Below are 18175 nucleotides of genomic sequence, written 5' to 3' on the forward strand. Positions count from 1 at the left end.
ACTGCCCTAAATACAGATCAGTAGTCATTGATTGAAGAATATCTTCTGCTGTATGACCAAGGTCTGAATCTTGTTGAAACCATCCACTGTCATCTCGAAAAAAATTGGCCCAGTTATTCGTCTTCCACTGACAGCACACCAAACACCAATCTTCGTATCATAATGAGGGACTTCATCAACACCATTAGGATTTTCTGCACACCAATAGCGACAGTCATAACTATTCACACGACCATTAAGATGAAACCAGAACTTTTAAATACGAAAATACGGTGTTGCAATTATAACTGTCTCACTATGTTAACGGATGAGATTCAGACTGGCTACTGATGCTAGCCGGGTCGAACACGTGCATACTGGAGCTTATGTTTCGGAAAGTAAAAACGCCGCTTCAACGGTCTTAGTTTATATGAGAGACCCTGTGCATGTGTGTGTTCGACTATTGGCTGAATGATCAACGGAGTAACCTTCAGTTCAGAGTACCGTGCGTTCAATTCCTGGCTGTGCTGGTTAACATTTATGTATGGTTAATTCCTCTCACTTGGAAACTGTGTGTGTGTTGGGCCGAGTCTACATGAAGTACCTACCCCGGTACATTGTAAAAAGCCAGGAGGAAGAATAATACTGTGTCTATAGGTGAATGAAACTTCTTAAATCAATCAAAATTCAACGAAATAATTTAAAAATGATTTGATGAGTACGATTTAGTAGTGACTTACATACAAGGCTCGACTAAAACTGTATTCTTCATTCGATAAATTAGTCCCTTTTTAAGTGTTGTTTCGCAAAAATTATTGTTTACAACTACTCTGAATTGACCATTAATTTCATAATAATGCTTACGTCTAGTTACAATTTTATGCAAACGGTTTAGTTTTAAAAAAAAGTACGCATGGAAACAAGTGAGGGAGAGTTCCGCTGGTTTTTCGTGACAACGTTGCTCTGCGTAACTCTAACTTCCGGTTTAATGAAAGACGCCGTCGATAATGTCACTTTAGTTCTCGCCAGGCTGAGTGGCTCAGACGGTTACGGCGCTGGCCTTCTGACCCCAACTTGGCAGGTTCGATCCTGGCTCAGTTCGGTGGTATTTGAAGGTGCTCAAATACGTCAGTCCCGTGTCGGTAGATTTACTGGCACGTAAAAGAACTCCTGCGGGACTAAATTCCGGCACTTCGGCGTCTCCGAAAACCGTAAAAGAGTAGTTAGTGGGACGTAAAACATATAACATTATTATTATTATTATTATTATTATTATTATTATTATTATTATTATTATTATTAATATTATTATTATTATTATTTTACATTTTCTTGAGCACTAAATATAACAATTGATGATGATGATGGTGTATGATTTTTAGTGCCGGGAGTGTCCGAGGACATATCCGGCTCGCCTAGTGCAGGACTTTCGATTTGACACCCGTAGTCGACTTTCGCGTCGTGATGAGGATGAAATGGTGATGACGACGACACATACAGCCAGCCCCCTTGCCAGAGAAATCAACCAATGATTGTTAAAATTCTCGACCCTGCCGGGAATCGAATCCGGGACTCTGTGACCAAAGGTCAGCACGCTAACCATTTAGCCATGAAGCCGGACAATATAACAATTTAACCCTGTAACATACGGTACCTGTAAAAATAACTACTTTATTAAACACAGAATAAAACACACATTATTAAACAAAGATTGACATGTTTCGTTCTCGAAAAAAAGGCATGATCAAATTCTATGAAATCACAACTATTTCCTAATTAATTACTATAAATTGATGCAAATAATTTATAAATGTAGAAATATTTAAGTTTCCTTCAGAAAGGATAATGTCGTGTTTAGATTTCTTCTCGCTGGCCCCATTGTGTAGGGGTAGTGTGCCTGGCTCTTACCCGGAGGTCCCAGGTTCGATTCCCGACCAGGTCAGGGATTTTTACCTGGATCTGAGGGCTGGTTCGAGGTCCACTCAGCCTACGTGATTATAATTGAGGAGCTATCTGACGGTGAGATGGCGGCCCGGTCTAGAAAGCCAAGAATAATGGCCAAGAGGATTCGTCGTAATCTGCAGGCCTTCGGACTGAGCAGCGGTCGCTTGGTAGGCCATGGTCCTTCGGGGCTGTAGTGCCATGGGGTTTGGTTTTGTTTGGTTGAGATGTCTTCTCATATGCATCGCACAATTAAAATGAAGCACGTGTTTATACTACGATATATGATAAGCAGCTTGTTTTAGGCTCATATTTGTCTCGTCTGTTCACGAGGAGGACTTCTCTCTAATAATGTTGGTTTGAATGTAAGAATACTTTACCGTTTGTCATTTGATAGGGTAGATCATGGGAGACTACTGGCAAAAATGAGTGCAATTGGACTTGACAAAAGGGTGACTAAATGGGTGGCTCTGTTTCTAGAAAATAGAACTCAGAGAATTAGAGTAGGTGAAGCTTTATCTGCCCCTGTAAACATTAAGAGGGGAATTCCTCAAGGCAGTATTATTGGACCTTTATGTTTTCTTATATATATATCAATGATATGTGTAAAGAAGTGGAATCAGAGATAAGGCTGTTTGCAGATGATGTTATTCTGTACAGGGTAATAAATAAGTTAGAAGATTGTGAGCAACTGCAAAATGACCTCGATAATGTTGTGAGATGGGCAGTAGGCAATGGTATCATGATAAACGGGGATAAAAGTCAGGTTGTGAGTTTCACAAATAGGAAAAGTCCTCTCAGTTTTAATTACTGCGTTGATGGGGTGAAAGTTCCCTTTGGGGATCATTGTAAATACCTAGGTATAAATATAAGGAAAGATCTTCATTGGGGAAATCACATAAATATGACTGTAAATAAAGGGTACAGATCTCTGCACATGGTTATGAGAGTATTTAGGGGTTGTAGTAAGAATGTAAAGGAGAGAGCATATCTGTCTCTGGTGAGACCTCAACTTGAGTATGGTTCCAGTGTATGGGACCCTTACCAGGATTACTTGATTCAGGAACTGGAAAAAATCCAAAGAAAAGCAGCTCGATTTGTTCTGGGCGATTTCCGACAAAAGAGTAGCGTTACAAAAATGTTGCAAAATTTGGGCTGGGAAGACTTGGGTGAAAGGAGACGAGCTGCTCGACTAAGTGGTATGTTCCGAGCTGTCAGTGGAGAGATGGCGTGGGAGGACATCAGTAGACGAATAAGTGTGGATGATGTCTTTAAAAGTAGGAAAGATCGCAATATGAAGATAATAATAATGGCGTATGGCTTTTAGTGCCGGGAAATCCCAGGACGGGTTCACAATATGAAGATAAAGTTGGAATTCAAGAGGACAAATTTGGGCAAATATTCGTTTATAGGAAGGGGAATTAGGGATTGGAATAACTTACCAAATATTCGTTTATAGGAAGGGGAATTAGGGATTGGAATAACTTACCAAGGGAGATGTTCAATAAATTTCCAATTTCTTTGCAATCATTTAAGAAAAGGCTAGGGTAACAACAGATAGGGAATCTGCCACCTGGGCGACTGCCCTAAATGCAGATCAGTAGTGATTGAAAAAATATATAGTCTATTCACGGCCGCCTGGAGCCCTCGCTGCGCTCCGCATCAAGTCGGCCGTGGTCTATTGTAAGTGGTACTCTAGTTTGTCACCAGATGGTACATTGTGCACTAGCCTTCCGTTGGCCATCCGAGTAGGAAGTGACGACGCCATCTTAACTCCAATGAAGATGTGTTCAATCGCAGGCATGTGCGTTGCATCGTATTTTGAAACCGGTTCGATTCCTGATCTATCTTTATAACGACTTAACTCCTCGTTTCATTGCTGTCTGTTCACCCTTGCAGGTTGTACCTATAAGTTTTAAACACTCTGTATAGACTGAGACCGCTGATGTCCTTTCTGACCGGGCTGAGTGGCTCAGACAGTTGAGGCATTGACCAATTGACCCGAACTTGGCAGGTTCGATCTTGGCTCAGTCCGGTGGTATTTGAAGCTGCTCAAATACGTCAGCCTCGTGTCTGTAGATTTACTGGCACATAAGCGAACTCCTGCAGGACTAAATTCCGTACCTCGGAGTCTCCGAAAACCTTCAAACGTAGTTAGTGGGACGCAGAAACAATAATATTATTATTGTTCTTTCTGTACATGCACGTACAATATCTTAGTAAAATCTCCTTAAATTAAATTAGCAATTTAAAGTTGAAATGTCTTCTCATATTCGTTGCACAATTAAAATGAAGCAGCACGCGTTTATGCTGCGATATATGACAACCAGCTTGGTTAAGGCTTATTATATTTGTATTTATGTGATGATGTATATTGTTTACAAGTTCGCTAAAGTGTTACTATGACGCCTTTTGTGACCTAGGCCACTAAAGTTCATTTTCTTGGACTGCTATTACTCCGAATTCAACTGTTTTAGAAAGCATGTACTAAAAACATTTTATTTACATACTTGCATGTTGTATTTATTTATTTATTTATTTATTTATTTATTTATTTATTTATTTATTTATTTATTTATTTATTTATTTATTTATTTATTTATTTATTTATTTATTTATTTGCGAACGTCAATGAAAAACAAAGTAAATTATCTTCCGGAGCGTCCACTTCTATCTACTCCCCGGAACGTTACAGCCAGTGGTTGAAATCCTGCTAAAACTGGCGTTGAATTGTTGTCTCCCCCGCCCTCCTCCGCTCGCATTCCGCGGTCCGGTACTGCCAAGAGCTCTGTGGCAACGAGCCGCTGACCTGTGGAATTCAATTACACATTTTTTGAATTTTTGTTTCTCTTTGAAGATGTTTTTTTAAACTCCATCCATAGTTTAAGCTTCTTTTCCATGTAATGTACTGTACCATATTGTCTGTGTGATCATTTTTTTTTTCTGCTTTGTACCAAAGTACGATAGCAAAGCCATTACCTCAGATTTAATTCCTTTTCTAGATGGAATGTCCTATCTTATAACAGGAAAGCGGATACCTTAGCAGTACAGTGGTGGAAGAAGTTACTGTTTCCTTGTCCATTGGTTCATAATTATCGTATTCGATGCGAGCTCATTAAGTTAGAAACGAAACCCAATAATAGACTCTGCCATCAGGGGCGTAACGTTAGAGCCTGCAGGGCCTCCTTGCAACAGAGTTCTTATCAGATTCACCTGAAATTTTCATAGAATTTTTCAGTATGTGCAGGAATTACTGTAAAAGTAATTCTGCATTTTATCATCATTTGAATATTACCTTCAAATATTTATACCCAAAATAGCAAAAAACTAGAGATTTGTCCATTGTTATGAATAATGAAAAGTCTAAAAACGTATAGTCGAATAATTTATACCTGACTGGAAAAAAACAGAGTTATTATTAAGTGTTAGTATTTTTTTACAAGTTTGTTAGATTATAACCCAAAAATAATGAAAACGCCGCAAAGAGCATTTTCCGTGCATCATATAAAAATGAACATTATTTGTTAGTACGTTTGCAACAAATTACCTAATGAACTTCAAATTTTGTGTGGTGCTCTATCTTATTAATATATGTTTGTGTCTTAAATATGGCTGTGTTAAGTGGTAAATTGCAGAAGTTCCGAATTTTAATCCTGACTCCCCTTCTCCCCCTGTGGGTGGGAGTGGTAGAATAACACCCTCGGTACCCCCTGCCTGTCGTAAGAGGCGAGTAAAAGGAGCCCCAGGGCTCTCAATTGGAGAGCGTCGGTTGGCGACCACGGTGCCCTCGGCTGAGTCCTGGCATTGCTTCCACGTACTTGTGTAAGACTCCTCACTTTCATCTGTCATATCCGACCTCCCTTGGTCAACTCTTGTTCTTTTCCGACCCCGACGGTATTAGGGCACTCGAGGTCTTGGGAGTCTTTCATTTTCACGCCCTTCGTGGCCCTTGCCTTTCTTTGCCCGATACCTTCATTTTTCGAAGTGTCAAATCCCTTCCATTTTTCTCTCTGATTAGTGTTATATAGAGGATGGTTGCCTAGTTGTACTTCCTCTTAAAACAATAATCACCACCACCACCATGACTCCCCTTAATGACACAAATCACTTAACCAGGCGTTACCTTGCTTCTTGGCACAACAGAACTACCATTCCTACCCAAACAATTGTATTACTTTAGTCATCTTTCATACAAGTTGCAATACGATAACCAAGCTCTCACCAGCGAAATGCCGTTTTGCCTGCCAATACAGTTGCACGTGAGTGGAATTCATATGCCAAATCGGAGCTAGTATGTATAGATTAGAATAAAAATTGAAGTATGAAATCGCTCCCTGTGAAATATGGACTGCCACGAGTTGACTATAATGTTGCTGTAACTATGTTTCAGGTGGTTACTACTCTATCGAGCTGAAGATGAACAAGCTGAGAATAGTAGTCCTCAACACCAACCTGTTCCGAGAGGATGTTAACGACCTGGGGCAGTGGGAGTGGCTTGAAAATAAACTCCGCAAGTCACATAGCAGCAAAGGACTGGTAAGTATCGGTACCCAAGCCAAGATAACTGTGGACAAGCCAATGACTCCACAAAATAATATGCAGCAATAGTTGACATGCAGTGGAGTTTAATACACAGGATTTAGCATGAGTGTGGTAAAAACAACCGTTTACCCTAACATATCTTGAAAGGTTTTCTGAGGCCTAAGTGTGCTCAGAATATGACTTCAAATATTATACGTTTGGTAAAATGATAAGCGAACATATTAATTCAGTAACTGATTTAGAAAAACAAATACAGTTGAACTTTGTTATAATAATAACATTGGTTTCAGCGACAACTCGTCTATAACGTCATGTTTTCTGTGGTACGGAGTTATTCCTCATAAGAAATGTGCTTTTCAGCCTTGCTTAATACGATAATCGTATATGCGTCTACCTCACATATAACGTCATTTTCAACGCCGGTTTGGACTGATTTTTCTAAGAGCCAAAATATTTTTAAGAAATACTAGCAGTTTCCCGCTGGCTCCACCCGCAATGTACGGTGTTGTTCGTTACTATCCTTACGGGTGTATTTGCAAAGTTTCGAGTTAATGAAATAAAGCATATGATCTGCTGTGGTAATAGAATGTAATATTATGTCAACAAAACACTTGAAAATACATCACACAAAGAAATTGAATTAAACGTTCCTTGAAAAACACTACGCGCCGAACTGTTAAAAAGTCCTTCAAAGATCTTCGTCTTGGAGACAAATGCACTCATAACTTTTCTCACAATCAACCAATTTTAATAGTTAAGAGCTGAAATGAAAGAGCTTGATCCACTGAGTGTTCTTGGATCACAACGAACTCCGTACCTTTATTAGAACCAAGGATATGATTGCTTCAAAGGGACAAAAAATTGGAAAAATCAAATAATTTGAGGAAGGCAGAAGTTAAGTGATTTATAGTACCTGATGTCAAATCTGTGCATGAATACCTTTCAGTTAAAAAAATGAAGGAAATCGATGGGATAGAATGGCCGGACTGACTGACTTTAGTTTTCATTAAAAAAATTAAAATATAGATTTTGTTGAAATCTGGCAACCTGGCAAATTCGTTCCTGTCGCCTCTTGTCATAGACCCCTGGAATACAGGCACATTCTCCACCCCACTGTAACCCGCCTGAATTCTTGCGGTATTAACGTCACCTGCGTGCGGTCAGTTTCGACTGAAGTTTCCTATAGGTGCACGCATTTTAACGCAGTGTGACTACTAAAAGAAAAGTTTTAACGTTGGAAGAAAAAGTTACAGTGATTCACCAAATTGAGAACGGAATTTTATAAAGATGACGTGTGTCGTGAGTTTGGCCTTGTTAATTCCACAGTTGAAACGATTTGGAAGAGCAATGATAAAATTGTTGCTGCATTTGAACGGAATGGTTCGGAAATTAAGCGGCTACGAATAACCGAACAGAGCGACGCAATGTTGATGAAGCCTAATTAAGTTTATATTTTTCATTTTCCACCTCACTAGACTGATAATACGAATCTCGATTACTACGACACTCGTTTATAACAACGCAATTGTTCAGGTCCTTTTGATATCGTTATAACCGAGTTCTACTGTACGTTGATTACCAAAAAGTATAATTTTAATAATTTTAATTTTATTTTATACTTTAAATAATTTTATGAAAATATACAAAAACGTGCCTAGATTTCATATTAAATTCATTAAAGTATATAAACAGAAAACTGAAGCAGAGATGCCATGAACTGCGAATTGATTGGTATTAATATCGAAATTTGACCTACAATTACAATTTTACAAATCACAGGTAAATTCCTAGTGGCACCATCCTAATCTACTCAGTGCCTCGGTTACTTATAGTGGAAGCCTGCACCCTCCACAACTCCAGGGGCCCTCACAAGGCATGAAAAGTGACATCCATTTTTAGGTCTACAGCTAGACCAAAACCACTTAAACTTAACATTTGATACGGTCTGCAATTTTTAGATGAGGCATGAAAATTGAGAACTGTATACATTTAAAAATTACTTATCCTACTGTACGTATGCTATTGTATACAAATTAAAGTGTAGACATGAAAAATTACTGTAAAAATTTGCATACAACTATAGGCAATGTAACCATATTTCCATTCAATTCACTTAGCCATACATACATTCTATTTTATATTTGGTATGGGTAGTGACAACTATGCACATACCATAATTGTATAAATACTATATTATACTATATTATGTACCAGGTTTCTCTTATAAACTAAGACTGAACGCACGGGGTTTGTATTCTGCGCTACGGCAGATGCCTCAGCCGAACTTACGTCGCACGCGACCGCCCTGCTTTATGCATGTATACAATCTTATATGAAATCTTGCGTTATAAGATATTCTGGAAATGTCGTCCTTCCTGGGTTATACAGACATTGTATCTGGTAACCACATTCTGGCAGACGCGAGTGAGTTCTGTCAATGTAATGTTTCTTATTTAATTCCTAATATTTTCTCTCAGTTCCTCCAATGTGTGAGGATTTGTTCAATACCCGTTTTTTCAGTTTACCTCACAAGCAAATATGACACACTGTTAGATCTGGAAAACGAGGGGGAAATAGACCAGCACTGATCACTCTGTCTTCAAACATTTCCGAGATTGTAAAAAGGGAATCTTCTGCTGTATGAGCAGGGGCTGAATGCTGTTGAAACCACCCACGCGATTTTTCTTCTTCCGTTAACTGATGGAAGAACGGCGTCAAAATGTCATCTTGGTACCTCTCTGGATTTATTGTCGTATCGAAAAATATAGGCCCAATTATTCATCTTGCACTAACAGCACACCAAACACTTCATAAACACCATTAGGATTTTCTGCACACCAATAGCGAGACTTATGACTGCTCATATGACCATTAAGATGAAACCAGGACTTCTACACACGAAAATACTGTGTTTCAATCATAACTATCTCACCATGTTAACCTCTGAGATTCAGACTGGTGACTGATGCTTGCCAGGTCAAACATGTGCAGGCTGCTTGCAAGGTCAAGAACTATGCGCGCGCCTCCCATATTGCAGGTTTCGTACCGCAGAGTTAAAACGCCCCTTCTACGGTCTTAGTTTAAATGAGACACCCTGTAGATTCACATGCGTATTAACATGAAATTACATGTGTTACTTTCTGTAATTTAGCATTTTTATTTTTCTGTTAAGATGTAAAGGGATCATTTGTTTTATTTACAAAGGCTTTATTGAGAACTGCAAAGTATTTATGGGCTAACAAGAAAAAACAGTTGTCACACATACCATCTACACTTATATTTCAACTCATACTCACACTTCATTTTTTGGAAATCTGTAGAAAGGCTTTGACGCACTTTGCTGCCTGTAATTATTCCAACCATATATAGCGCAAATGCTGCCTCTTACAGGCATTTTTCCTTAAAATAACTTAATATTATTCACGCTTGACACTGTATAACTTCACAGCTGTTGATGCTCGGTTGTTAGTGTGCATTTCGAGCCACCAGAGAGAGCCACAGTCACTATCGCAAGTTTCCACGCCTGCTTTCCACTATTATCTTCGTATCTACTTACAGTTCTCGTATGCTCCTGTTGGCTGCTATGACACAATTAAACAGGTTACTAAAATCTTAGTAACCTATTTAATGATAGTACCTAACGACACAGGAAACCTATATGTTGGCTGTATTCTCATTTCTTTCTCGCTTTTCGGCTGATAACATATATAGCTTAGAGCCTTATATAAATTGTCCTTACTGTATTAATAATTTTGAGATACGTTCTGCCCCTAAGTCTATCTTTCCTGGAACCGAAGAGACACTTGCTCTGGAAATGAAAAGAGAGAAGACATCCTCGCCAAAGCAGTTTCCTCATCTACTGTAGACGTTACCTACAACAGATCACCCTCAGGATATGCCAAAGCTCAAATCAAAGCAGCCCCAGTAATTCAATGTGTCAACTCCTGAACCTCAAGTACTAATAAATATTCTTTCCCGAAGTATAGTGCAAAAAATGAGTGCCAGAATTAATTTTCATTCGGTTTTTCTCCGGCAATGGAAAGTTTAAGTGTTACTTGAACGTTTAAAAATGAAATGGTGGACTATTTACTGTGCTCCGTTTGGTAGGATAAGATTTTATTTCGGGTATCACCTCAACAGTTGTAATACTTTAATTATTCTCAGCAATAGACGCCCAAGAGAGATTTAGTTTACTCTGTCGTCTAGTAGACTCGAGTAAAACGGAACGTCGAAACTGACGAGCAAGCAGCCAGATGACTTCAAATTAAAATGTTTCCATACAGTAGCTGAGGCCATACGATTATTTTTTTGCTATTTTGCTTTACGTCGCACCGACACAGATAGGTCTTATGGCGACGATGGGATAGGAAAGGTCTAGGAATGGGAAGGAAGCGGCCGTGGCCTTAATTAAGGTACAGCCCCAGCATTTGCCTTGTGAAAATGGGAAACCACGGAAAACCATCTTCAGGGCTGCCGACAGTGGGGTTCAAACCCACTATCTCCCGGATGCGAGTTCACAGCTGCGCGCTGCTAACCACACGGCCAACTCGCCCGGTGTATACGATTATTATTATTATTATTATTATTATTATTATTATTATTATTATTATTATTATTATTATTATTATTATTATTATTTCGTATAGGCCAGCTAAGGACCACGACATTCAACTATTACATTTTGGAATGGGCTTTGATGTTTGCCCACTAGTTGCGCATCCTCAGGCTGTGTTGCTCCTTCCTCTCCTTTGTCCAAAGGGCGCCAGTCTTCTTCGTTGGTAGTCTGTCCTGGAACTCCTTATGTTTAAGTATCTTCCTGAGTGTTGCCCGATCCTTTAAGTTTCCTTCTGTTATTCCCAGTTCCTGTAGATCTTTATCCACTTCCATCAACCATGGTGACTTGGTTTTCCTATTTTTTTATTATTATTATTATTATTATTATTATTATTATTATTATTATTATTATTATTATTATTATTATTATTATTATTATTTGTTGTTGTTGTTGTTGATGTTTGTTGTTTTTGTTGTTTTTGTTGTTGCAATATGCAATTCTCAAATTTGTTATACCATATAGGTTATTCAGAAAATCCAGCTGCAGTAAACAGTTCCTCACATCTACAGTAATTTAGCTTCCTAGTTTGTGTCAAAGACCAACAACTTACTAATTCATCGTGAACTATAACCCATATATACTCCTGTAAAATAAGGTTCCAACTGTAAAGATGTTAAATTAATTAATTAATTTAAATAAATAAGACTCTACTTGCTGTCGAGTTTACATGAAAATTGTAACTGTGATTAAATACAGTATAAACTTCTAGACTTGGCTAATGATTTTACCGTTAGTAACTGAGGTAAATTTCGATTCCAAAGTGTTTTGATTAATTCCTTCTTTCTGTGACTTCTGGCTGATACATAACCTGACTTATTTCAGGTGTACTTGGTGGGGCACGTTCCTCCTGGAGTGGATGAACGTAAGAGCGGGCAGTTCACAACATCTCACAGCTCATACAGCTATCATCCACATTTCAACATGAAGTACTTGGAGTTAGTAAGGAACCACGCAGATATAATCATGGGACAGTTCTTTGGACACCTGCATTCTGATTCCTTTCGAGTTGTTTATGGTAACAAAGGTAAGTACCGGTACTCTCTATAATATGCGTGGAAAACTGAAAATTGTGTTGCTTGCTATTATAGTTTATGAATAATAATGTAATTCAGGAAAGCAGCACCATTTATTCTTTGTCGTTTCCGACAAAAGAATAGTGTTGCAAAATTGTTGCAAACTTTGGAGATGGGAAGACTTGGAAGTGGAGAGATGGACTGGAATTACATTAATAGATGAAATGAAATGGCGTATGGCTTTTAGTGCCGGGAGAATCCGAGAAGAAGTTCGGCTCGCCAGGTGCAGGTCTTTCGATTTGACGTCCGTAGGCGACCTGCGTCTGATGAGGATGAAATGATTATGAAGAAGACACATACACCCAGTCCCCGTGCCAGCGAAATTAACCAATTATCGTGAAAATTCCCGACCCTGCCGGGAATCGAACCCGGGACTCCTGTGATCAAAGGTCAACACGCTAACCATTTAGCCATGGAGCTGGACATTAGTAAATGAATAACCTTGAATGGAGTTTTCAAGAGTATAAAATATCATACAGTGAAGATAAAGTTGGAACTCAAGAGGAAAAATTGGGGCAATTTATCATTTACAGGAAGACGAATTAGGGACTGTAATAATTTATCAAGGGAGATGTTTGATAAAATTCCAACTTCTTTTAAATCATTTAAGAACAGACTAGTTAAAGAAAGTGTTATGGAATCTGCCACCTGGGCGAAAGCCCTAAATGCAGATCAATGGTAATTAATCGAGGATTGAAGAATTAGGACAACATATCGCTGAAAGAGCTTCATTTTTTCATATTCAAAAGACAGCAGCGCATGTATTTCTTAAAACTCTGTAGCACAAACATCCCATTTAGGGGAAGTGGACGTCAAAAAATGTTAAAATTGTTTTTTCATTTTTATCTCCACTGCATAGAGGAGTGTTTCTGAATAATAGAGTAACCAATTTGTATGTATCTTCTTCTTCTTCTGGCGCCATCCCCTCATAGAAAGCCACCATCATGGAGTAAATGTTCCCATTGTTTATGTTCTATATCAGAATTGCCTTATGGCCGAGTAGTTCGGACGGTAGAGCGCTGGAGCCCAACTTGCCATGCTCGAACCTGGCTCAGTTCTGTGGTCTCTCTATGGGGGGGGGGGCGGTAGGATAACACCCACGGTATCCCCTGCCTGTCGTAAAAGGAGACCGAAAGTGGCCCCAATGGCTCTTAACTTGGGAGCGCGGTTTGGTGACCAAGAAGCCCTTAACTGTGTCCTGAAATTGCTTCAACTTACTTATGCCATGCTCCTCACTTTCGTCTATTCTATCCGACCTCCCTTGGTCGGCTCTTGTTCTTTTCCGACTCCGAGAGTATTAGGTTTTTGAGGCCTAGGGAATCTTTCATTTCCATGCCATTCATGGCTGTTGTCTTTCTTTGGCCGGTACCTTCATTTCTGGAAGTGTCGGACCTCTTGTTTTTTTCTCTCTGATTACAGTAGTGTTAGTAGAGGATGTTTGCTTAGTTGTACTTCCTCTTAAAACAATAATCACCACCACCACCATCAGTCCGGTGATATGTTAAAGTGCTCAGATACGTCAGGCTCGTATTGGTAGATTTACTGGCACGTTAAAGAACTCCTGCGGGACGAAGTTCTGCTACCTCGGCGTCTCCGAATACCGTGAAAGTAGTCAATGGGACGTAACATCAAGATTATTAAGATGATGATTATTATTATTTGAGTTGCCGTATCGTGGATATCGAACCACTCCTGGAGTTTCCATCCACCCCCACGTTTCCCTTCTGTCCTGCAGTCTATCATCAGTTGTTTAAGACTGTATTTGCCATTTCGGAACATGTGACAGAAATAGGCTGTTTTCGTGTGTTTTGTGAGGATTGAGACTTCACATTATTTTTTCCGGATCGACGGAGTACCTGTTCATTGAGGACGTGTTGACCCGTGTTATCTTAAACATTCTGAGAATCATCCACATTCCCAGGGCCTGCAGTCATTTTATTGACGAACCCTTTAGCTCCATCGTTTGGTATCACACAGCTGGAAACTCAACCCGGGGCCTCGAGAAGGAGGAAGGTACACTATGCCTACACCACGGAGCTGGCTCCTTCTATTTCTTATGTATATTGTATTTCTATATAAGTCCGCCTCCTTGGCTGACTTCGATTCCCAGGCGGACCGGACCTGCGTGATCTTAACCGCGGGAACAGGGTGGTTATAATTATCTTAATACATATCTTTCAGTTATGTACAACACACCAACTACAATAGAAACACGTAATAGCAGAATAAATCGCTCCACATTGGGTTGTAGTCAGGTAGGGCATCTTTCCGTAATACTGTCTGACAAAAGCTACATCCAGATCCCACTAGGGTTTGAGAAAAGCGATAGAGAAAGACTAATTCTACATGAATAGGTCAAACGCGGCCGCTCTGCACAATCTGCCTCCATACACCCAGAACTTAATGACTCCATCACAGATATTGTACCCACAATCAATCGGATATGATTCTTCAGAGTGTTTCAATTCCTCTTCCGGCATTGTAGTTTTATTAAACATTGTCCCTTAATTTTTATCATGTATATCTGAGCATTCCATTATTTGTTGCAAGGTTTGTGTGCTGATATATCCATTTTGCCCTCAGGACACCCTGTATCCTGGATGTTTATTGCACCATCTGTAACACCTCGAAGGATGTACCACTCTGGGGCCAACAACCCTGGCCTTAGACTTTACAAGTTCGACTCGGACACTGGACAGGTAAGAAAAGAACTTCAATTTTCCTTATACATATTAATTATTCTATCACAACTCAAAGACACAAAAATGAGGTTCAATGACTAAAGAACGCCATTGATGAAGGAAGCTAACGCAACAAAATATTACGCCCCAGCTGTTTTAAAATGTTCCCGTGCATTCTAACATTATGAAAAGGTTTCATACGCGTATTAATTCACATACGTTACAACATAAGCCGAATTAAGAGAAAAAATTATGTTTTTATGAAAATACTTTAGAAAATTTGTGACGAATTTCATTTGTATTTTAATTTCCCTTTATAATGGTGAATAAATTATATGTTTTTCAATTGTTTTTGTAAAATAGTACGTATGCTCCATGACTTCAAAAGCCATTTCCCGCAAGTTAATTTCTCTCAGTTTTTATTGTAAATAGGTGTCGGAACTTCTTCATTCCCTTCATAATATTTTAATGCTTATGCCAAAATGATGTTTTGGTGAGAGTCTGATAGGCCACATATTAGAGAGTTTATCAGAAAAGAATCTGAGAATACCATACTAAAAATTAGAAATAAAATAATAGTTTCTTTCTCTAAATCAATCATTTCAATTTTAAAGCCAAGATAATTATGCAAGATAAACCGCAAAATAATTGAATGTCTAACTTCAGATAGAGATGCCAATTTCTTCAATTCGAGTAACTCATATTCGGAAACTCTACTAATTGTAAGTGGAGTTTAGGCTCGAGTTAGACGCGTCGACTAGATAGAAGGGGGAGAGTCTCGTGAAAGAGACGAGTAAAAGAACTCGAATGCTGCTTTTATTCGCCGAGTTTACTCGAATCCGTGTTACGACTGTGTATATATAGATTGTTCATTTGAGGCATGGAAATGAAAACAATCGTATTCGTAATATTCAAATAGTAAGAATGCATTTTCTACCAGATATCATCACATACATGTTATATAACACTTGCTGGCGGTTGAGGAAAAAGCATTTAACAAATAAGAAAATAAAAATTCTGATTTCTTCTCAAATTTACGTAATCCAAAATATAGTTTCAACCTTTTGTAAAGAAAACTGATTCCATATCACGTATATCGTAAAACTAAAGGTAAAAGTCTCGATAATTTTAAACAGAAAGTTAAAAACTGGTTTCGTATCTCTGACCTCGCATTCGAGCGAGCGAGATGTATCTTTACTCGAATTTCAGCAAAACTACACTCGACTCGGATACATGTTTGACTTGAGCTAAACGAGTTGAAATATTCGACTTGTAACATCACTAACTTCAATAGGTCCTGAGACAATGTTCCTTATGTGGTGTATTATTAGACACTGTGAGCGTAACGCATTCCCTTAAAGTGACTTAACATTTCTCCAGTAAATTCGCACCTTTTATCGAGGCATTACTAAATACAGTTAGTTCGTTAGTTGTTCTCACCTAGGCTGAGTGTCCGACTCGTTGGCTGAACGGTCAGCGTATTGGCCTTCGGTTCAGAGGGTCCCGGGTTCGATTCCCGGCCGGGTCGGGGATTTTAACCTTAATTGGTTAATTCCAATGGCACGGGGGCTGGGTGTATGTGTTGTCTTCATCATCATTTCATCCTCATCACGACGCGCAGGTCGCCTACGGGAGTCAAATAGAAAGACCTGCACTTGGCGAGCCGAACCCCTCCTGGGATATCCCGGCACTAAAAGCCATACGACATTTCATTTCATTTTACCTAGGCTGAGTGGACCTCCAATCGGCCCTCAGATCAATGTAGAGATCCCTAACCAGGCGAGTTGGCCGTGCAGTTAAGGGCGCGCAGCTGTGAGCTTGCATTCGGGAGAGAGAGGGTTCGAGTCCCACTGCCGGCAGCCCTGAAGATGCTTTCCGTTGTTTCCCATTTTCACACTAGGTAAATGCTGGGGATGTACCTTAATTAAGGCCGTGGCCGCTTCCTTTTCACTCGTAGCCCTTCCCTATCCCATCGTCGCTATAAGACCTATCTGTGTTGGTGCGACGTAAAGCAAACTAAAATATCCCTGGCCTGATTAGGAATCGAATCAGGTGCCTCCAGTTAGGAGGCAGAGTTAGACTGCGGGTTGGGCCAAATATGCTTATAAACTGTTCACTAACAACCAGGAAATGTAAGTGGCTTCTAACGAATTAGCTCCCGCTGACGCGTGGTAAGAGAAACAATTTGTATGAATTCACCCCCGTGAGGAATTTGTTTATCTGTTTTATATTATTGCTCTCTCAATTTCCTCGTTAACGGTCTCGTTGTTTCAAAACGACTAAATGTATTGTCAGAGTGTAATAGTGTGAAGTTATTAGAAAAATAACGGGCAATAAAACTTCGAATCTCACCAGAGTTATTCTTTCAACTTTTCAGGTTCTGGATTATGTACAATATTACTTGGATCTGGTGGCAGCCAACGAGCGGGATACAGCGGAGTGGCAGGTGGAATATAACTTCACGAGTTACTACGGACAACGTGAGGTGTCTCCTCATTCTCTTAATGAACTAGCACAGAGTTTCAATGAGCCGTCAGGAGGAAAATTCTTTGACAGGTGAGTCAGATGGGTGAGCAGACATGAATAACCAAGAAAACGTGGGTAAATATTTGTAATTTTTGAAAACTTTTTTTGAAGTGCAGGTAGAAAAGTTGTACGTCAAGCTCTCAGTCCAAAGGCTGGTTGAATCCTCGACAGATCCCAAATCGTTTGCTATAGATAACCTAGGTATCAATCGGGAGCGAAATGAGCTTTTGTTGCTTTCCTTACAAGCCTATTGTAACGTACTATACAGGATGGTCGGAAACCGCGTGAATCGGGTATATGAGCGTTTAAAGGGTTGGTCATACTGATAAATAATTTGAAAAAATCGATACCTTGCTCCGTTGTAATCTTTTATACTATTGCAGTATATACTGCGAATTCAAATAGGCTTTGCCAGGCGGTGTTGCTACATCTCCACGTCCCTTAAGACCGGTTTGAGAGTCATGCCGAGAAATCGGTATCAAACACAATCACATCGTGGATTTCGGCCACTGTCACCGCGGCATACTTGCTATGGCGAGTTCCTATCAATTTGGAGGTTGGTGTTCAAATCTCTCCCCCGGCGAAGTTTTTCTTCGATTGGTGCCCTCAAGCCAGTCTTAAGCCACGTGCAGATTTAGCAAAAACGCGAAGCGACCTGACTGGCTGATAAAATGACAACGGCTTTTTTTTTTTTTTTTTTTTTTTAACAAATTATTTATTATTATGACCAACCCTCTAATGCTCATATACCGGTACACGTTGTTTTCAACCACCATGTATACTAACCAAACCTATGCAATACACTTCTGACCCCTCAT

General features: G+C 39.4%; 1 protein-coding gene across 1 annotated transcript in view; it reads left to right on the forward strand.

Annotated features, from left to right (window-relative positions):
• Positions 1-18175, forward strand: part of LOC136879213 (cyclic GMP-AMP phosphodiesterase SMPDL3A) — a 580372-nt gene that overhangs the window by 549786 nt on the left and 12411 nt on the right. Inside the window, exons 7-10 of the mRNA XM_068229077.1 lie at positions 6311-6456; positions 11900-12101; positions 14734-14849; positions 17209-17387. Of these exons, the coding sequence (XP_068085178.1) occupies positions 6311-6456; positions 11900-12101; positions 14734-14849; positions 17209-17387 (643 nt within the window). The remainder of the gene's footprint in view (positions 1-6310; positions 6457-11899; positions 12102-14733; positions 14850-17208; positions 17388-18175) is intronic.

Source organism: Anabrus simplex, chromosome 8 (assembly GCF_040414725.1).
Source record: "Anabrus simplex isolate iqAnaSimp1 chromosome 8, ASM4041472v1, whole genome shotgun sequence".
NCBI lineage: Eukaryota > Metazoa > Arthropoda > Insecta > Orthoptera > Tettigoniidae > Anabrus > Anabrus simplex.